Here is a 22,889-nt window from a genome sequence, read left to right on the forward strand (position 1 = left end):
TCATCTGAACAATTCAACATCCCCTCGAGGTATCACATTAAACACACTTCACCCATCCTCTGCACACTCGTCGTATCCAAAGATAGGTTGAAGCCCTGATCTCCGTGCTGCGGGGCAGGACGAGGTGGAGCAATGGGGCAGGAGAAGACAAGTCATCACCTGCACAAGCCCAAGAACCCAGCAGAACACCCTTGTTCAGCAGCTCCCACTGAACTGCGCAAGACCAACCCCAGGGAAGGGGCACTTGAGTGCAGGAAAAGGGGAAGATGAGTGACGGCCCCCGGGACAGACAAAGCCATGCTGCGCGTGACGGCACATTCCTGAGCTGGCAAGCTCCCGCACGGGCCGGACTGGTCTGTTCAAGTCACGCCCGATCTTATGAGCACACTCTGCTCTCGTGACTGACCCATGCCTCTCACCCCCCTGAGTTTTCATGACCCGTGAGAGCCTTGTTTAGCCTGGGAGGGTCGGTGGTTTCAGGTATTCCGCTGCACAGGGGCACAGGCTAGGTCAAGCTCGGCAGGTATCCCAGTAAAGCCTCAACCGAGACAGTAATACAATGACAACTAAACAGGAAAAAGGAGTAGGACTTCTATGATTACTCCTTAATGTCTGCACACATTTTTTGATTTTTTTTTAAAGATTTTATTTATTTATTCAACAGAGATAGAGACAGCCAGCGAGAGAGGGAACACAAGCAGGGGGAGTGGGAGAGGAAGAAGCAGGCTCATAGTGGAGGAGCCTGATGTGGGGCTCGATCCCAGAACGCCAGGATCACGCCCTGAGCCAAAGGCAGATGCTTAATGACTGAGCCACCCAGGTGCCCCATTTTTTGATTTTTAAGTTACAAGTTGAAGTACTTTATATACATTAAAAGATGATAGATGTCCACTTTTTTCGTAAGTCATTAACAAAACCCTTTTTCCAATGGCGTTCATTTCTCTCCAGTATGTACACGGGGCTCTGCCAGGACCACCACGTGGGGCGTGCACCCCGTAAGCATCAGCACCCCCGGTAGCCAACAGGGATATTCATGAAGACTCTGGTTCACCTCCATCCATGCACATGGCGGGATAATACTTTCTTTCCCTCTTGAAGCAGATATGGCCACATGACTTGTTTTAGCCAATGAGGTACAAATGAATTTGTATCACTTGTGCCTAGAAGCCTTTAAGAGCTCCTTTGGGATTTGCTACATTCCCGTCCCTGGCCATGACTGCTGGCAGTGTTCCAGACAGTAGAAGCCCACCAGCTTAGGACGCTGGTGGAGGACAATGCAGGACAGTTTCCTGCCAGCCCTACTGAGCTCTTAGCAAGAAACAAGAAATAATTTTTTGATATGTTAAGCCACTGAGGTGGCTTTGGGGTTATTTATCACTGCACATTCTGACAATACGACCATTTTACAGATGAAAACAAAATGTAAAGTGACCGATTTGTTATATCCTAGGCAACAAGCAGAACCCTCTGAAAAACCATCTGATCCATGTTTACACCATCAAAGGGTAGATAGGCGCTGTTGTAGCCACGATCCCTCCCCCCCCCCCCCCGCCTCCCTCTCGCCCCCCACCCCACCACTCCCTCCCAGCTCCTTGACCTGCAGGCTTGTCCCCGTACCATTTGCCTAAAGATCTCCAGAGGCAGCAGAGTCACCCTCCTTGGTCTCCTTCCCTGACCCAGTGAACTCCTGGAAACACAAACAGTATGCCTTCTAATATCAAATGGAGGTAGAAAACCCAGACAACTCTCTCCTCAACCCCTTGGAGCACCAAAATAGAAAAGTAGACACGAGGGGTTATAAGATGGGGAATTCTCGGTCCCTCCAGTTCCCATCAAGCCAGCTTTAGCTGCCAAAGTCAATTATTCAGCGACAACTTTCTTAACAGGGAGGAATGGCAGCTTCTTCCAGCAAAACTTACAAGTGAGGGATGATTTTCTTCTCCTCGCCATACAGAAATACCCCATATAATTTCAGTTGAACAAAATAAGAAATGGTCTCAAACAACATGCTGCCACTTTTTTCCTATTATCGTAGGGAATTGCATCCAGGGCTCTCCCTCCTCCCAGCCTATATTCAGTTTTTGAGATACTACATTATAGCAAAGGAAGCAAGCCTGTGGTTGCAGCCTCTTGCCTGCCATGAATTTTTGGAGGTCAGAATCACTAGGATTTCTCCTGCAACTACAATGGTCGGTGTGAAAGGCAAAGAAAAAAAGACTGGGATCAGATATGATGAAATTTTGTTTTTTTTTCCTGAATTTCATCTGGCACTTAATATATACTCTGAGCATTTTCCCTAGGTTTCAGTCCCCCTATCATGATGAGGAAGCAACTTTAAAATCTATATAAATACATAGGTCTAGCCACATAAATTGGTGAAATTGCCTATATGCAAAAATGTTTAATAAAAACAATCCGTATCATTCCAACCACCAAGAATATCTTTGCTATTGGTGCAATCCTGGGATAAAGCCATGAGTCAGCCTTGAGACAGACTGGTCTGAGAACCTGAGCCCTTGTTGGAAAAACCCTGTGCAATGTGGTGATGCTAAGGAGCTTTATGGTTTTGTTAATGTTCTTCACTGGGTTTTATCTTACTCCACAGAGGCCACTGATCTTTAATCATCACATTAGTCTCAGCTGTCAAACCTAAGAGCATTCTTGAAAAATGCAATGCCATCATTAATCTCTTAACCCTCTCAACCATCCTGGTGAAGGGGGTCAGCATCACTCCCTTTTAAAATATGCGAAGAAGTCATGCTACTTTCTCAGGGTCACACTGGATTGGTCTCAGTAATAGTACTCAGGGTATTTCCATCCTCATTCTAAGTCCTTGCCCAGGTTCTCCCATGGGGAAGATGGGAGGAACCAGGCCAACTAAACAAAGAGGCCCAGCACAAATGGAAATGCCCTTGATGAGCAAAACAGCTAGTGCAATTTACCAAAGAAAAGTAGAAACAAGTAAGAAAGGAATGGAGGACATTCCTGACAAATACATCCAAACTGTACCTTGAAGTATCTCATACAACAAGAAAGCACCAAGAAAGTGCTCTCTCCATTACCTTTAGTGAAAACTATTTATGTTTTCTTCCTAAAAGCCATGAGGTAGGAAATTCAGAAGATCTGCTATCTAAAGATAGAGAGCTTAGAAAGTGTTCTGTATTACCACTGACTGATTTCAAAGGGATTCATAAGCTTGTTTGAGATATATCATTCTATAGCCCTTAAAAAATGCAGCAATTTAAAATTGCTGGAACTAAATAAAGAGCAAAATGCTGAAAGCATCGAACCAGTACTGTATAGAATCTCTGCCAGTTTCCCAAAGGCTGTTCCCACAAGGCTGTTTAATGTTGGTGCAAATGTATGCATGTGTCTGTGCACCTGTTTGATGGGGATGGTAGGGAGGTTTAAACCAAACGGACCCGTGCATCATGCCCCACCCACTTCCAGAACCCCTCTGGATGCTAAGGGCAGCCTGGGCAGCCTACAAGACAATACAGGATTAATACAGCTGTGGATCCCCACAAAACCTGGATTCAAATTCTAACTCTTGGTATTTGCAGCCACATAATCTCAGGCAAGATACTCAAATTTCCTAACCCTTTATTTCTTCACTTGTAAAACAGCAATGTTAATAGTACCTGCGCCAGAGGTCATTATGAGAACTCCCTGAGATAAAGCAAGCAGAATGCTCGGCACACTGCCTGGCACAAAAGAGAGCTAAAGAAGTGGTGTGACTATCACCACTGGCATCCGCTAACAGTGGTGCTGTTAATCAAATCCCCCGGGAAGCTGTGAACAGCCTCCAAAATGCCCCCAGTGATCCCTGTATCCCCATTGTGTGATACCCTCTCACTGAGCCTGGGTGCGACCTGTGACTGGCTTCTAACTAATACAATGTGACAAAGGTGATGGGATGGTGCTCGCACGACATTATGTAAGATTCTGTCTTAGCAAACTTGCTCTAGAATCTTGCTTTGCATTGACGGCTTTGAAAAAGCCAACTGTCATGAATCCTACAACCACAAAGAAATAAATTCTGCCAAGGACATGGGTGAGTGGACTCTTCCCTAGTTGAGCCTTCAGATGAGCATTCAGCTCTGGCCAACACCTTGATTGCAAACATACGGAGAACCCAGTTCAGCCATACCTGAGCTCCTGACGCACAGAAGCTGTGAGCTAAGAAATGTGTGTGAAGCCAGTAATTTTGTGGTAACTTATTACACAGCAATAGAAAATGAACACAGAAGCACTTTACCTTCCCCATCACACCTGACCTCGGCTCCTTTACTCAGCTTTTCCCTTCCCATCACTATTCTTAAAACTCTCTTGGCAGGCTGACCTTATGACCATGTATAATGAACCTTTTTTTAATTCAACTAGTTTCAGCGTCACCATCAATAATTACTCAACAGATGTTGAAGCTCTTTTTGATTTTTTTCTGATGAATACAGCCACCATTTACATTTTAGTTTAATCATAGCTCCATAATATTTAGAGAGCTGGTAAACCTTACTAAAGCCACAGAACATAAATTTATGCATGAACTTGCTCTTCCACAATCTGGTCAAGCCTCAAACATGAATCACTCACACAGGAAGCATGGCACTGCCATCTCATTGTTCTTATTTTTTCTTGCATAAATCTCATCTTTATAAAAGGTATGAGACTGGTGAGTCTGACCTTTTTTTATGTTCTCTTTCCTGGGTCCCAGTATCTGAATTGGAAAGGCATCTCCATTGAAAGGAACAGAGAGTAATTTTTAAGTATTTTTGTGTAAGAATACAAACAGGATAGAGTCAATTAATGGCACTATGATGTAAAGAGCCACCAAAAATTATTACATAAGAATGTCTTGACCATAAGTTAAAAGGGAACTAACTCAATCCTTTACTTAGCACAGAAAAAGTTTTCCATTATCCTCTACCATCTTCTGCACAAGTTTCTCTGTCTTTGTAGGCTTAAATTTTAATAAATACCCACCTGGTCATCTTTTAAAAATCCAAGACTACAGTACATGCCAACTTCCAGTTAAGAGCTTTCACAATTTCTTTCTCTTAAAAAAATTCTCACAGGGGCACCTGGGTGGCTCAGTCCATTAAGTGACTGCCTTTGGCTCAGGTCATGATCCCAGGGTCCTGGGATGGAGCCCCGCATTGGGCTCCCTGCTCAGCGGGGAGCCTGCTTCTCCCGCTTCTCCGGGCTCCTGCTCTCTCTCACTATCTCTGTCTCTCAAATAAACAAAATCTTTAAAAAAAAAAAAAATTCTCACTGATAAGAACTATTAACAATGCTTGCCTTTGATGGTTGTAAATTAGAAAACAGTCACCTAACACTATTTTATATTTTTCTTTAATACAAAAATAACCACTTCCTTAAAAAAAAACAAAAAGCCTCATGAAACAAACAAAAAGCATTAAAAATGTTTTAATTCACTGCAGCCCACTACTGAAATACCTTATTGCTGTCTTTCCAGCTTTTCCTATCACATTTTTATTACTTTTATAATCAGAAGGAAAATACTGTAAGTTTTCATCTAAGCAAAAACTAAAAGTTTTTGTCTGTATAACATCCTATATGAGGAAAGAACACTGGGGACCTTGTCTTGGAGCTGGTGCTAAGCTATTCATTTGAACTTGGGTAAGCAAGTTGACCGCTCTGGGATGCCTGACAAATGTGGAAGTAGATGATCTCAAGTATAAAGGGTCTTTCCTCCCTACTCAAACAATCTACAATTATGAGACATGAGTTTTCACAACTTTCCACAGGTCATCCGGACCGAGGACTGTGGCAGCCTGGTTTTGAGAGCTCTCTGAAATCCCACATAAAAACAGAGCACCTTATACAGCAGAAACAAATGCCTGGAGACAAGGTATCCTCTTGAACAACAAAATACAAGCAAGTAAGGACAAACCCACACCATCCACAAGCCCAAAAGGGTGTCTGAGTGGGCAGAAGCAGAGGGAAGCAGCAAGGCTGGTGGACTTGAGAACTGGGAAACCCCAACATCAACAGTCAGTACACACAGGAAAGTGAGGAGGGCCAACTGGAAAAGAGTGGCTAGCACTGGGAGGGTTTCTGCCTGAGCTGAGAGTAAATGAGGAAGGGGCCCACAGTAAGACCTGAGAGAGCGAAAGCAGCTGGTCCCTGAGAACACTCAAGATTGGCCCCAGGACTTGCTTCCAGCAGGAAAAACTGCTGATGGTGGAATCAGGATGGAACAGGATGGAGTAACAGAGACAAAGGAAGGGATAGATCCAGACAGAAGTAGGGGAAGGGAGCAGAGCCAGGAAGTGTCAGAAAGCAGGCTGTCATATTTTTGACGAAATGAAAACAAGAGAAGACTAAGCTTTATGAACTTATGAAGCCATCTTAAACCCTGCCTCCTAAAAGTTCTGGGAAACTATTTTTCATATAAAAATGAAAAATGGAGAAGTACTGAGGTCAAATTCCATACAAAGTTATAAGAAGGAAGGAAAAAGAGAATATATCCCTATATACCATGAAAGCATGCCCCAAAATGGTACATCCCACTCCCCCAAAAAGCCCAAACAAGGCCTACTATTTCAAAATAAGCTAAAAGACTTTAAGGAAATAAAATGACATAGACATGAAAGAACATAATGCAGAATTAGAAAACTCATATGGTAACAGAACACAGGAAAAATTTAGAAATAAAATAAAAATGCATTTCAGGAATACAAACTAAACTAGAAGGCACATGGGAAGAAATAAACGCAACAAATAATACCCCGAAAGAAACAGAAGATGAGTAACAAACAGGAAAAACCAAGTAAAAAGGGAGAGACAGGATGTGGATAGCGAAACACTGAAAACAGGCAAAAAAGATCTAACATACAAATAATAAGCATCCTTGAAGAAGAAAATCAAAGCAAGAGAACTAATATTAAACACTGTAATTTTTTAAAACTTCCCTGAAATTAAAGGATTAAAAGAAATAATCAAAAGAAAACACAGCAAACCTGAGCATATCAAACCAGATTAAGATTAAGAGTTACCCTAGTAGGGGCGCCTGGCTGGCTCGGTCGGTGGAGCGTGTGAATCTTGATTTCGGGGTTGTGAGTTTCAGCCCCACACTGGGTGTAGAAATTACTTAAAAATAAAATCTTTTTTAAAAAGTTACTCTAGTAAAATTATTAGACTTAAAAAAAAAAAAGAAATAAAGAAAAAACATGCTATCAGAGTTAAGTGTCCTGTGAGGCAAAGAAAGCTATATTCTCAGACGTTGAGAGCAACACTCTACACCAAAAGAGAATAAGGAAATGTTCTCAAGTAAAGATAGGCCAAGGGTTTTCTATCCAGCGGAAATGTCTTTCAAGTATGAGGGGCAAAGAAGACATACAGTTAATAACAAGCAAGAACGTGGTGCAGAGGATTCTGAGCCCTTCCTGAGAATCTACTAGAAAATCAGCTTCAGGCAACAAACGAACAAATAAAAGGAGGAACACTGACATAAGGACCATGGCGAACACTAACTATATAGTTACTTAAAGAAGTCTAAATGAGGACGAGAAGGGGAGAGCGTGAGTGGCAATGGCCAGATGGTCAGGCGGGTGGAGACACGACAACTGCAAAAAACTGGGGGAGTGAAGAGAGCATAATGCAACAGCAACAAAAACTTACATCCTTCTCAGGAACCGTGTCTGTTATGGCAGTAGTAATATTATTCTGAGACTATACATAATATGGAATGAAGCAAGTTAAGTAATTATGGAATATTCTAATTCAATCATCCTCTGTAGCAATAAGAACCAGGACTCTTAGTGTGAAAGAAAGGAGATACAGATAAAATATAGAAGAAGCTAGGTAAAAAAGTATACTGTAGTCTGAATTTGCATTGGGGCTATTAGTATGAACTCCTAAGGTATTTTATCTTAAAAGTTATATGTGCATGCATATGCAGATAAATAAGGAAATAAAGAATTTCTTGGCTCTGTCTATAAAAGAAGTCTGAAAACAATGACCAACCTAGAAGCCATAAGCACTCTTAGCACCCAGGCTGTGGTCTTAAGATACTACTGTCTGCTGAGAGAAGTTAAGAGTTGCTCAGAGAATGGTTACTACCAGATTTGGGGCAAAAAATGTACTAGTTGAGTCTGGACTAACTACTAGGCTTATGTCAAAAGACTCAGAAGCCAACTTGAAGAGGTTCATACCAGCCAAAGATAATATGAGTTTCTGTAAAGAGCATAGTTACAGTGGAATGAAAACCCAAATATGTTTAAATCTATAATTTCATAATATTTTTAAAAATTGTTGGGCAATTTCAGGGGACCATAGGTCATTTTCTTGAAAAATGTTAATAGAAAGATGAAGAGTTCTGCTTTTCCTCTACAAACCATGTTTCAACAAATCACAGATGACGGGAGATGTCTCTATAAAAGCATTCTAATTAATGAGAAACGGTAGAACTGAAATATCATCATTTATAAGTCCTAATAATTCAATGAATCAATGGACATAGGCATTGAGTGCCAACAGCCGCTAACATCACAGAAAATGAGACAACCAGACGTGACGTGCCTCCCGGTGAGACAACAGATACCCTCTACAGTCTTGCCAGACATGAAATTGATTGAGCTTCTCGGTCCACCCGCCGTTTTACAGGAACTAAAGGGGACGGAGGAGCGTGGGTGAGTTGTATGGTGAGTGTATAATCAGCAACATCCAGACTGTAGGCAACTCCACAGGTCAAAGGACAGGTTTCTAACAGATTAATTAAAAAGCAAACAAAGAATAGAAGCAAACCCTGTAAATTAAGAGAATCAAAAGGAAACCCATAGTTTTTCAATGAGCAAGACTAAACTCCACTGCCTAGGGACATCTAAACTTCAGGGATAGAGTGTAAAGAGACAGGAAACAGGACTATAAAAAATCACAGTGATGGTCACCTTGGTGGGAGGGAGGGTGCGACTGGGACGGGACATAAGGAGGGACTTCTGGAATGGCTGGCAAGTTCTACTTCCCGACCTGGACAGTGCTAGGAGACTATGTGCTCATTACCCCGTAACTTGATTTGCCGGGATTCCTCAATCTACGTTTTATCTTAAAATAAAAAATACAAAAGTTAAACAAAAAACAAAAAACTCTCCAGATCCCTTACCTGTGCCTTGGCTAATTTCTTTTCCAGAAGGTCTCGTTCCCGCTCCGTTTGCTGCAGACGTTTATTCAGCTCCACTACATCTCCCTTGAGTGATGCCAGGGCTGCCAAGTGGAGCTGTGGCGACAGAAAGAAAGGGGCACAAGGTAAGATCCTTTGGCAGAAACTTGTTCCTTCCCTGTAATTAGTGTGATCATATAAAAAGGAAATGCCTCGTCTCCAATGGGTGCTATTAAATTAGGTGTCGTACAGGCAAGCCGGGTTACATGGTCACTGTAAAGGTAACAGGGAGAAAACTCACGCGTGAGCAGCGGGACCTAATTTCAGTGGTCACATCAGGGGAGAGAGCAAAGCCCCTCACTCTAACGGCTTCCCCTCGGTTATTCAGCAAGGGTGAGACTAATTGCTGCTGTGGGTTACCTGATTCTCAACCTCAGCAGGAAGGAGGAAGTTGTTTATGTTAGACTATAACAGCAGTGACTATGACTTCGCTTAATGGCATCAGGGCTGCAAACCAACAGATCAAGAGCCGATCTGAAATCAGGAATGCCTGAAATTTAAAAAAGGAAATGTCAGGCAATCTGGCGGTGTTTGCCTTCTCATGCAGGGCTACGGCTGCTCAGAAAAGGTCACTTTGGGTTTCAGATACAAGGTTTTGTGTGATGAAGTCTCAGCACAAATACCACAGTGTTCCCATTGTACAACCTTTTTGAGGCCCTTCTGCTTCCAGTAGGGTGGGGAGGGACACAAACTTACTCCCCCCTTAGACAGCTGGGTATCCCCCTCCACCTCCGAACTGTCCATCTGAGGATTCTCCTTCAGTGTCAGACACTGTGGTCTGTTATACACGATGCTAAGTCTTGAGAGAGGCTTTACCACCTGTCCTCTGGCAAGAAGGATAAAATACACGTAGAGCTGAAATGTTCTTTAAGAAACATAGGAGTAGAAACTAAGATCCCAACTGTGAGCCCAGGTATGCTTCCTCTCTCCTACATCTCCCTCCTACTTCTGGGGGGAAGGACTACCTGAAGGACTTGGGGGTAAATTAGGAAAGCAGAGCTGACGGACGAAGCTCTGAACTTCACACTAACACCATAAACTGGGCCAGATGGGGAGACACAGAGAGTACGTATTTCCATCATAGCACATGGCAGAGAGGGTCCAGGATGGGTCATCCCTACCAGGGAAAGGACCCAGCTTGGAACAGAGAACACCTTTGGGCCTTCCAGATTGCCAGGAAGATGCACAGGATGTGAATTTGGGGCAAGTCTCTCTGCTTTCCTGGATGGAAGAGGTCTGTCCATAAAATGACAATAGACCAGTTGTTCTTCACCTTCCCTGGGTCACAGATCCCTTAAGAATCCATGCAGGGGATGGACCCTTCTTCTAGAGAAGAGTAAAGATTTGGGGGTTTATGCATGTATTCCATCTAATGATGGTGACGACACATTCTGGAACCTTTCCACGAACTCCAAATTAAGAAACCGCAGAGGCCATGTAAGTTTTGTAGACTCTCTTGTGGGTCATAATCATAGTTGTTTGAGTGGGGAAAGGGCCCTGGGTATTTGACATCCCCCACTCCCCATGTGCAGGTGAGGACCTGAAACCCAGAGACTGACTTGCTCACTCAAGGCCCCATGGGTAGCTCAGTGCTAGCACCAAGGCCGCCACTGCCCTTTCCCCACTGTATGATGATGTATGGGGCAGTTTTCAATTTTGTATGCGGGTGAAAATCTTACTTAAAATACTTCCATCTGATGGCAGAAGAAATAAAAATGTGACAGAAAACTAAACCAGAAAGAGAGCCTTCTAACATTTTAGTGGCGGTCTCTGGATGGTTTCAAACTTCTGGGGGGACAATTTTGAGTAAGTTTTTTTAAGTTTTTTGTTTAATATATTTTAAGGTTTTTTTAAGAGATTTTGTAGTAAAGAAAAAAGAGAGCTGTGACTCTACTATCTGCACATGTAGGGCTGTAGCATAAAAACTGTGAAGGGTTCTCTCCCTTCGTTGCTGCATCTTCTTCCCTGTCTACCAGCTCTTCTGATGGAAGATAAAACTTAAAAAGGGGGGGGGCGGAGGGTGGAATATACTCATGTTCCCAAGCATCGCTGACAGTTACTCAGCAGAGACTAACCGCAGAGGGTGGGAGGCAGAGCGGGCTAGGCAGGCGAGTCACAAGACGTGCTGCTTAGGACGGGGCTGACGGTACCCCCTTACCACCTGAGACTGAGCACGAGGTGCGCTAAGTTCTCACCACAAGAAGTTTCCCCCATTAATAATCCAGTAACCAAAAGCCACCCTGACCTCCCTTCTTTGTGGGCTTTGCTCCCCCTCATCCTGGCAGACCTGCTGGCAGCCCTGCGAATTCAAAGGCTGGGGAGTGTGAGAGCAATGCTCCAAGTATTAGGACACAGTCTGTGCCCTGTCAAGGCAAGTATTAATAAATAAGAAGGACAGAGGTCTTGCGGGGAAATTTTTAAAAGGAGGAACAGTGAGAAAACTCACTTTAAATCCTTTAAATCCTGGAAAGGCCAATTTACCAAAGCAACTGAAACTGTTAAGTATCTATGATAGGAAAATTATGTGTATACCATTTTTTGAGATCTCTTTACTTACTTTCCGGTTTTGGAAATGGCCTCCGACTTGAGTCAGAGCTTCAGACATATGACCCATAAAGAACCATTAAAAGAAGATGTTTCGCTAACCAAAGAGAAAAAATATATATGATGCTTAGAGTCTGTGCCGGCATCCTCTCCAACTCTTTTTTTTCTTTTTTTAAGATTTATTTAACAGAGAGAGAACTCAAGCAGGGGGAGCAGCAGGCAGAGGGAGAGAAGAAGCAGGCTCTCCGCTGAGCAGGGAGCGCCGTGTGGGTCTCGATCCCAGGACCCTGAGATCATGACTAAGCCACCCAGGCGTCCCTCCAACTCCTTGTTCTCTTTGTGCTCTGCAACAAGACCCCAATTATCACTGCTGCTCAGCTAAATCGACCCGGTTCCTAGCTCTCCCTCTGCAGGTGGAGCTAGGTGTAGCCATGTGACCAAGTTCTGGCCAAAAAGATATAAGTAGAAATACTATGTGGGAGTTCTAGGAAAAATCTGAAAGAACGTATACTCTTTTTCTCTTCCTCTATCCTTGCTGCTTGGTACATTAATGTGACGGATGGAGCTCGAGCAGGCACCCTCCTTCATAAGGATGAGGTCCACACTCAGGAGCCAAGAGTTGCCCGAGCCCTAGTGAGCTTGTAGAGCCACCCTACCATCTGTGGACTGGTGACTCCAGACTTCCAGAACAGAATAGCGAGCAACAGACCTCTACTGTATAGGCCACTCTTAGGTTGAGGTACTCTGGCAAACGAAGTTGAGCTAATCCTAATTTGTAAAGAATCAGATAAGCCCGGCTTCAAATCTCATTTATGCCACTTGTGGGTGACTTGCCTTTAGATAGCTTATTTAATCACTCTGTTATAAGGCTGCCACGGAGACAAATGAGACCGCATCGATGAAATAACTCGCCTGGTGTCTGGAACCAGGGAAGCACTCAACAAATGCACGTGTCCTCTTTCCCAGTCAAGTTGTAAGTCAACGGGTTTCAATGCAACAGCCTTTGCAGACTAAGCCCCAGCAGAGGTAGTGAGTGGGACACTCACCGAGTGGGTAAGCCCGTCCTGTCTCAGAGCAGCTTACTTCCTGGTGGGTATCGGCGCGGCAGTGAGAGACCGGGGCTGCTCTGTCAGATTCTGCCTAAGTCCTGACGTTTATCTTAAGGAGCCGACTGCCAAGGCTCTTAAATCTCTGTGAAATTTTTACCGGAGGCCTAAGCAAGGTTGGGGTGGGACCCTGACACTTCCTAAACAAATGTGGGTCTAGTGTGTGAAGGATATAAATCCATACCTACCTCATCGTTCTGGAGACATGAGGCACTAAGTCTCCAGGCTGCTTGGAGACCTGCCTCACATTCATTTTACAGTGTGTACCCAAATGAAACTGAACCACCTGGAAATCTGACTGCAAGATAACTGTCAAAATGGTTGTTATTTTTGGGTGAAACACTACTCACTAATATTTCACCGTTCAACCGGCTCTCAGAACACGCTCGCTTAGCCTCGGACAGATAAGGTGTCCAGCCGCCAGGGGCCTGGGTGAGAAGCCAGCAGTGCCTTTGTGACAGCCTCTCCTGGTGGTTCCTCCTGCGCTATGTGGATAGATGTTCCTCCCAGTACACTTTAGCCATGAGACAAAAGGCTTCACGCTTAAGATGTCCTTTTAAGTCAGCAGCCCAGTGAGTCACATTAGTCCCCCAGACATCACTGTGTATTTACGGTTATAACGCACTTCTCCATCTTGCTACTACTAGCAACGAAAACACACACATCCCACACTGTCCAGTCTACACAGCACTCTCCCCTGCATCAGCCCATTGAATCTCCACCATCGTGCCCCAGCTCTGTGGCCTATAGGGAAGCTAGGATTCCTTGTTTGCAGAGGGACAAGGACTTTTCTCCAAGACCACAGTTGAGGAAGGAGATCTAGGGCCTGAATCTAGGCTGCCAAATTCTAAGTCCACCATCTGAACTCATCTTTCTGGGACTTTGGTCTACTCTTTAACAGCATTGTCTTCAAAGGGGCCAGAGGCTTCCCCAGCCACACGTAAGACAGGGGATGAATTCATTCCTGGAACCTCCATCCAGAGACAGGCCTGCCTCACGCTGGCGGCAGGTAAGCTCATCCCGGGCACACTGTGCTTATTCTCACTCTTCCTGACTTGCTCTGGCTACTTGAGATGTTCCTGTAAGTCATTCACCGCCTTCCCACCACGTGATGATAGGAATTACTGTTCTGTCCTAACGGAGCCAGCTGCCTTCCAAACACAAGGTACACCCAGTTTCTGCTTAGGTTGAGTGATGACAGTGGATAGTGCCAACTTCTCTCACCGGGTGAACTGTTTTCTTCATTCAAGAGCAAGAAACAAGTACAACTTACCCTTACTGAACACACACACTCTTGACAGGCCCCGCACTGTCTTCTATATATTACCGAACTGAACCAGCTGCAGAGTCCTGAGAAGAAAGTCAGTGCCAAAACCCCAAAGCCAACCTCCAGGAATACTTTGAGAATTCCAGACCACTCGACAGTAACAACAGAAGTCCTAATATTAATAGCTACCATCTGCTGAATGTTTAATGGGAACTGGTGCTTGGGTTAAATGAATTTCAGGCAGTGTCTCATTGAATCCTCCCCACAATGCTGTGAGACGGCTCTTACCACCTCCTCCTGACAAATGAAGAAACCCAGGCACAGAGCAGGGCAGAATAAAACATGGAAGAGATGCTCGTGCACACTCAGTGCTCTAAGCCCCACTGTGTGCCCTGCTGACACTTCCAGGTCATGACGCCACCGTTCTCACTTGCTTATGTGTGTGGATGTGCGTGTGTGTGTGCGTGTGCGGGTGGGTGTGACGTAAGAGTTGAATGTATGCACTGGCAGGGGCAGCAACGTGGGGAGAAGCAACGTCAGGATCTCCATGGACGGGGGAGCAGGGGGAGGTGACAGGGGAAGCCCTCTAGCGGCAGTGATGACACTCGAGGCTGGTAGCTCAGCTCGCTGAGTTTGGCGGAAATCTCTTTAACTTCCTGTGTTTTTTCATCCTGAGAAGGGTTTGTACCAGGTGGTCTCTAGGATCCTTCTGGTTTTAAACCTATAAGCGTGCATTCATGGTACACTTACTTGTCCAGGCCACACCCTGAGGTCTGTACTTGGGGCTCTGCAGACTTTATTTGCCCACAAGTCCCAGAAAGTGTCTGCTAAAGCTCACCATATAAGGAAGTTTCACTATACATAGAATTGATCAGCAAAGATCTTTCTCCTAGAAACTGAAAGAGCCCTCAGAACCACACAATCTTCCTGCTGGCGAGGGAAACTGAGAGTATCTAGTCCAATTCCCTCACTATAAAGAAATGAAACACACCCAGAGAAACAAGGCTCATCAAACCCAGATTTCCTCGTTCCCCGTCCTGAGGCTTCCCACTCTCCCATATGGCAAACCAGGAGTGCCCGGGTAGTGAATAAGTGTGTATACCCCAGTCCTGTCCTTGGAAATAGCAGGAGACATCAACACACGAGAAAGCAGCCTCCTTCAGCTTCTACTCCAAGACTCCCCACAACCCGGATGCCCTAATTCAGATACACAAAGAACAAAATCCCTGGCAAAAGGGTCGTGCTCCCTTCCAAATGGACACAGTTAGGCCTGTTCAGTGGTTTCCAGGCCTGGAACATTCCTATTTATTGCCAGAAGTCCAGCCAGGGGCACCTGCTGTGTAGTAACTTCAAGAAAGGTTGCTCACGGCCTTGAAACTTAAAACTCATTAAACATCATCTGCAAGACTGCTCACTGCATGCAAATCACTTCTTGCTGCCCTACATCAGCTCAGAAAGCATCAGCTTTTTGTCTTTCATTTTACTTGATAATCGTTGAGAGATCAGTGGCCCAAGTTACTTTTTAAACCTCTGTTGAAATTCGGTTGTTGGAAACAGCATTTAAGCCCTCTTCAACATGGCAGCACGAGACTATCATTCACACAAGAAGAACTGACCCCATCCAAGGGTGCTTGACGTAGGTGACGGTGCCAAACCACAGAGCAGGGCCCAGTACAGACCACGAAGGCAGCCACACCTAAAGCCACTCTTTCTCTGCCTCAAATAAATAGTGAGGGGGATGGCGCACAAAAAGGGGAGCTGTCCGAGGTTGGCCATCCCAGCTGTGAAGAAGATACTCAAGCCCACCCCACCCACGAACATATGCTCCTGTAAAAATAAGTCACATCATAATTTTTACTGGAAATAATATTAGCTAGCATGTGGGTACTTACTATGTGCCAGTTGCTATGTTAAGCATGTAACATGCACTTTCTCTATCATTTTTCAATTAGCCTCATGAAATATGCACTGTTGTTAACCCCAATTTAAAGAGGTCAAAACCGAGGCTTAGAAGTTCAGCATCTTCTCAAACTAGGAAGTGGCAGAGCCAGAACGAAAGCCCAGGTCTGTCTAACTGCAGAGCCTCGTTCAAAACTACCATGCCTCATGCTTTGCAACAGACTATCAGAGCACTTCTCAGATCCTCCCAGGTCCCCATGAAACTGTTGAGAAGATAAAGTCTCAGACAGAGGGTTCTTTTTAAAAGGGGAGAGAATCACAAAATTAGCATGGGGAAAAAGGCATTAATTCTTCAAAACTTCCCACACTGAGAAATAAAAGACTACTCAGCTGATATCAGACCCAGGAAGTTATCAGAGAAAAATTAATCTCCAGCTATTTCCACACCCTACAAGGTAAAGAGGAAAATACTGCAGTGTAGGTGAAAAGCTCAATAAACAGCACATGGGAGGAAAGGTTAGTTTAACTGATCTTCAAAAATAAAAAATCAAGCTCTCTCCTCTTGCCCACTCTCATGGCGTGGGCAGCTGACTGCTCCTCACCACGTCTTCTCACGACTTTCAGGATCCAGAGAGTCCTGGCCAAGAAACAAAAGCAGAATCGCCCCATCCCCCAGTGGAGTTGGACAAAAACTGGTGATAAAATCCGGTATAGCCCCAGGAGGAGACACTGGAGAAGGACCAAGCCGGGTCTACAAGGAGTCGCAATGACCGGCGGGCGTATGCGCGCCCTCCCCAGTTCACATGGTCATGCCCTACCAAGCTCACTTGCTCGCACCCTATCACTCCGCAAGTATCACTACCACTTGAGCAACTGGACATGTTTTACTTGAAAAATGATTTTCTGTTTCTGGGCTTCCATACTAGTAGGTTGGCTCGGTAATATGTGACACCTTTGGTTGGAAAAAAAAATGATAAGTTAAAATCTTAAAACTTCTATTTTTTAAATTTACTATACAAATACAGTATGATGATTGCCAGTAAAAGTAAGTCGCTTAGTATTTTTTGCTAACAGATTCTTACTTTTTGTAGTGTTATTTTCAAGGGAAACCAAAATTATATGTATATACAAGGATATTTGGGAAGAAACAGACAAAATAAAGACACTGCAATAAACTGGTAGCACCTGCTTAAATTTCAAGGTGTGTTGCATCCTAATGACATATCATGAAGGAGATGAAGGTGTAACAATTATATCCCGCTAATCAGAGGACATGAATATTTCAGCATGCACTAAATACTGATGTGATCCCTGAGGCAGAAACTCCCACAGAGGATTATATGAACAGGAGTAAAAGAGTTCCCTGATAAGGCCTGCATTGTTCATAAATTTTTATATTGATCCAATTTAGCACATATTGAATTCCCCATTCTAGGGAAACTGAGTACCTTTTTTTTTTTTTTTTTAAGATTTTATTTATTCGACAGAGAGAGAGACAGCCAGCGAGAGAGGGAACACAAGCAGGGGGAGTGGGAGAGGAAGAAGCAGGCTCATAGCGGAGGAGCCTGATGTGGGGCTTGATCCCATAACGCCGGGATCACGCCCTGAGCCGAAGGCAGACGCTTAACCGCTGTGCCACCCAGGCGCCCCGAAACCGAGTACCTTTAATGGTGAAACAGTCAATAAACTCTGCAGATCAGTAGAGGACAAGGTATGTTTACAGCAATAGTTGAATTGCTTTGGAAGGACCCTGTTTTTTACTAGATCGAAGACAAGTTTTTCTTTGGGAAAACAGCTGAAGATTTAGATTTGAGTGTTTGTGTGGATACAGATGCAGACACACACTTATACACATATGTGTGTATTAACACACACACACACACACACACACACACACACACAGACGTATGAAATTTGTAAGTATACCAGGCTGAAGGCATGGGCTTTCAGACTTTTCATGAAAGTACAGGAGACTGCTGAGATGTTGACTACTGAAATATTCAATACGGTCATTTTTAAATGCATCCCCAACTATTAAAATTACTTTAATATGCAGTACATTTAAAGATAATCCCTTTCAAATGTTTGAAGCCATAAACAAGTTCTCATTTCAGTGAAGACCCAGGCAGGGACTTCTCCCTCCTCCCCACGGGCTGCTGACTGATGGGCCATTTTACACTCACTGATACATCTAATCCTAAGCACCAGGAGAGAGCAGGAGACACACATTTCAAATCTGCTCAAATGTTCTCTCCCATCAGGGGTCCTGCTGATTGTTCAGAGAACAGTGCGTTCAGCTAAAGAGAAAAGGTCTGAATCTCCTCTCCTTTCCCAGTTGCCTAACCCAGACCATCTTAGCCCCAACCAGGATCATCTTATTCCCTGAAAAGGAAGAAAACGGGAGAGGGAAAATAAGGAGAGAAAAAAATGGCAAAAAACTGTTTCATGATTAAAGACATAGGCTTTATCATAAAACAAAAATCAACACCCCAGACCTGAGGACCAGGTTCAGCCTTGCGTAAACTGTTAAAAATTTCCAAACCTCAGTTTACTTACCCGGTAAAATGGGAACCATACCCATCACCCAGATTAAATGAACATACTGCAGGTCAATCTCTAACCACAGTGCTGCCTGGCAGAAGTGAGCCACGATGACCATTAACATCTCAATTATCCTGATCATCACATCACTGGGGAGCTTGCTAAAAAGTGTTAAGATAAAATTGAGCCTTGCCAACAGTGATGGTAACTATTGCATCTTCTTGTTTTCACGAACCCTGATTAAGCAATCAGAATGACTCATTGCGCCGAGGCTTAGAGCACATTAATCACAGTAATGTACCCTTGGCCTTTGAGCTTGTGCCACCGAATCCACGGCCGTGGCTGCACCTGCAGGAGAGCACGCAAACAGCCTAGAACCTGGGCTAGCCTCACGCCCAGTGCGTTCCCTGCCCCCGACATCCTGGCTCCTCCTATCACAAGGTAAGAGATGACCAGGAACCAGGTGCGACAAATACAGTGACCCCAAAATGAATTTTCATGAAAACAGATCTGAATGGTAAGAAGAAGACACAAGCTACAGTGAACAGGGATGTGCAGGAAAGATCTGTGCACGATGGTCAAACAAAAAAAAGATTAGTTGAATAAACTGCATGATATGCATAATAATATACTATGTTGTCAAGAAAATAGAGAAACGTATATAGTAATCAACACGGCAATCATGATCTCACATACGCATGTGCACTCCCTGCGTTCACTCAGATTGTTTTCCACCTGTCCCCACGAGGCCCCTGGGACAGGTTTCCCCTCCCCCTACCCACCCAATTACTCCTCTTTATTTTTCATAACACTTATTACTCCCTGACAATATACCATATAGGTTTTTTGCTGACCCATGTGCCTCACGAGACTATGAGTTCCCAGAAGGCAGACAAGTCAAGACACTGGAGATACAGCCAATGCACAAGGTGAACCACGCCTGCCATGTGATGGAACTTCAGACGGTATTTCTTAAATGGATACATTGAGAAAAATTTAAAAATTCAGATAAAAGAATTTACATTATCCTTAACCCCACCACCTAGAGATCGTGTCACCCGCAAATATGTGTCAGTCCTTTTTCTACATGTAAATATACTTAAAATAGCTTATGCGAAACAGTATGTTTAAAATAGTACTCTCTTGCATACTTCAAACTCTCCAGGCAATTCACCATATTGTTAACATCCCCTCCAGGTCATCAAATCTGTAGAACAATCCTCTATCCCTCAGTGCTCCCTCCAGCATGTCAATGTTTCTTGTGATAAGTACTACCTAGGACCAAGCACAGCACTGCAGGTGAATTCTGGCCAGCACACTTCCTAGGAGCCAGAGACCATGCCAGGTGCCTTATGTGGGTTTCACGGAATTCTCACCTGACAAGATAGGAGCTATTATTACTTCATTTTGCAGATAACCATCAGGGGCACAGTTTTTCTAGTACCTGAAACCCTGAACTCCCAAGCTGACCTATCCCGTTTACCACACATCACCAGCTATGGGTGCCAGGGCGGCACATTCTCAGATCCCACGACCTGACGCCGGTCAGGGGAAAGCATCGGTGGAGTCAAGATTGCAGAGCTGGATGGCGCCCAGCACCAGATGGTTTCTAGCGCCGCTGCACAAACTGGAAAAGCCACGGGCACCAGAAGGGAGTTTCAGTGAGGTCCCCTGTACTCGCTTTGATGCTTTGACCGTGCCTAGCCCCTGGAGGGAAGGAGCTACAGTGCAGGTGAAGGGCATGGCCAACCGAACCTGTAATGACCTCCGTGCATACAAGTGAGCCGTTCACTCCCCGGACAGGTGTGCCCCCCACCCCATCTGCCAGTGCTCGCCTGGCAGGGTCTGGGGAGTGTTGCACAATCCCTTGCCAAATCACAAAGATGTCAGAACTGTGGCTGAAAGCTAGGACACAAGCCAGTGAGCCACAGACTAGAATCAAACACTGTGGTTTGAGTCCAGCTTGACGGCATTCCTGCTCCTTTCCTGTAGGGAGCCCCTGTCCTCCAAAAGCACCCTGCCCTCCTGCTTTGCCTCTAGAGACCTCAACACAATAGGAATTCCAACAGGTACATCACAGCTCAGCATTAATCAACAAAGCCTCCCTTTCCCCCCCTTTACCTACAAGGAACACGTTTCATCATACGCCTCAACGGTTTTCTCTCTTCTGGGTTTATTCCCCTTTCCTGGACCCTCCGTTCTGCGGACTAACCCTGAACTAAATCAAGTACAGCGGGGATGGTGGCAGAACTCACTGGCCACAGGCAGGGAGCTAAGGGCAATGTGAGATCTCCTGCAGCAGCGCTCATCTTCGCCCTTCTGCTGTCCTGGGGCTTCTCTAACAACCTGGGAGCCAAGCAGCAGAAAGGATAAAGAGGCGGCCATACCGGAGGGCTGATGAAAGAAATGTTCCCCTGGGCACAGACACTATGAGTTGTCTCTGACTTTTTCGAACGAGAGGAACCCCCAGGGAAGAAGGCACGGTCCCCCAGCCTGTAAGGCATGGCTCGCAACAAACCCAAGCACGTGCCCGGACTTCGCTGAATGACGTGGACAGAGACGAACTATCTGGCTGCCCGTGAGGTGAGGAGGGTTTAGCACAGGGCCTCCTAGAAATCGGTGTTCTTTCACCCCGTATTCTGGATAGGGCATTGCTTTCTTCCCATCACGCAAGTTCACTTGCAAACTGAAGTCCTCCTGTGCTCACGAGGGAGGAGGTGCCTATTTTCCCAAACCTGAGAAGTCTGCCTGATCATTAGTTCAAACACTCCACTCCCAAACAGGAGGGTATCGAACCTTTGACTTCCTTGCACTGTCTACTCCCTCCCCAATTCCCTGCGCCCGCCTACCTCCTTGTAGACAAGGGCACTACATGCCAACAAAAATTCCAAGAGCTGCCTTCCGCTCCTGAGAGCGGAAAGACAGTGAGCAGAAAAAGTATTAAAGATTCTTAGGCTGTTTAAGAATGAAACGTTTCCAACCTAGATAAAAATGTCAAAGGAAAGCCTAAATCTAGCAGCGACCAGAAATACTGCAGCTTCAACAATACAAAACCCAAAATCTACCCAAACTATTCAAGCTTCGCTTCACTGCGAAAGAAGTCGAAGCCGTCAGTCACTAGGCACGGGACTAAACACGGGGTGAGAAAGAAGGTGAGCAAGATTTTGTCTGACATTTAGATGCAGGCCCCTTCGAGGCCAGAGTGCATTGCCCTGTGCCGTCCACATTCTGAAATGCTAATTATAACTGTGTTGGTGTTAGGATACTTGAAATGCATACACTATTCCGAGATGGATAAACAGGGTTACAAATCAAAAGACGCTGTGAGATCATCTTCCCATCAATCTCAATCCAGGGCATCATTTTATAAAAAATACCGAGCTTAGTTCCAGGCTCCCAGAAAAATATCAAAACTGTGAAATGGGATTATTTAGCGCTGAGGCAAGAAGGACGAAGGCAAATTAGCACTAGCGGACAGGCACACGATGAGCTCTTCCACGGACAGTCAGCAGCGCATACAGCCCGAGGTAACAAGTTCGCGTTCCGGCGGGAGGATTCGGGTTTGCTCCCCAAGTCTCCCCGACACTGAGGCTTGTTATGTCTTAGAAGGTACCATGGTGGCTGTGGAATCCCACTCCTGGAAACCCTTTCAAGACAGGGGTGAGCCTCATCTCTCCGGGCTAACGTGGGTACAGTCCTGCCTGGGAGTCTGGTCTACAGCCTCTTGAAATTCGAATATTCCAGTCTGATGATTCTCTCCTTTTACACCAACAGATGAGCTGGGGCAAAAAAGGTGCGGCGACACACAGAGCGATTGTGGAGGACGTTTCTTTTCATGCGGCGAAGAAAACCAGGTTATTTCAAGGGAAGCACAGGCATCTCAAAGTAAGCTTTTTGGGGTTTGTTTTCTGGGTTTTTAAAAGAAAATCCCAGCGCTAGCGAGTGCTACAGGGAGCAGCATTCATCAGGGCAGAGGGTTTGTGCACTTGGTTCCCTGCCGCACTGCGGCCCGAGAATTATTAGGGCATTGACATACCCGCGGGGGCCAGAGCCACCCACAACATGACCACCGGAACTGGTATTTAAAGTGATTGATACATCAAGGAGAAGCCCCTCCCCCCCCCCAAATAACAGGGTGAAAAAGGTACAGAGAACTCCCCCCTTAAACCGCAACGGAAGAGATCTAACCGCCCTTCCTATCTTTAAAACAATCTCTCCCGGGCAGACACACCTAACGTACGGCATCAGCTTGCCCTTTCGGTTCACACCTTAAAAGAAACTACAAAAATTGCCTCCTGTCTCGGGATATATTTTTTTTAATTACAAAGTTAACCCGCCCCATTTCAGATTT

The 22,889-nt window shown here is 45.0% G+C and overlaps 1 protein-coding gene across 5 annotated transcripts in view; it reads right to left on the reverse strand.

Annotated features, from left to right (window-relative positions):
* Positions 1 to 22,889, reverse strand: part of MCC (MCC regulator of WNT signaling pathway) — a 374,574-nt gene that overhangs the window by 98,016 nt on the left and 253,669 nt on the right. For all 5 annotated transcript variants that reach the window (XM_044383954.3, XM_057307354.1, XM_026498446.4 and 2 more), the window contains one exon: positions 9,125 to 9,238. In XM_044383954.3, coding sequence (XP_044239889.1) covers positions 9,125 to 9,238 — 114 coding nt within the window. The remainder of the gene's footprint in view (positions 1 to 9,124; positions 9,239 to 22,889) is intronic.

Source organism: Ursus arctos, unplaced genomic scaffold, assembly GCF_023065955.2.
Source record: "Ursus arctos isolate Adak ecotype North America unplaced genomic scaffold, UrsArc2.0 scaffold_5, whole genome shotgun sequence".
Classification (NCBI taxonomy): domain Eukaryota; kingdom Metazoa; phylum Chordata; class Mammalia; order Carnivora; family Ursidae; genus Ursus; species Ursus arctos.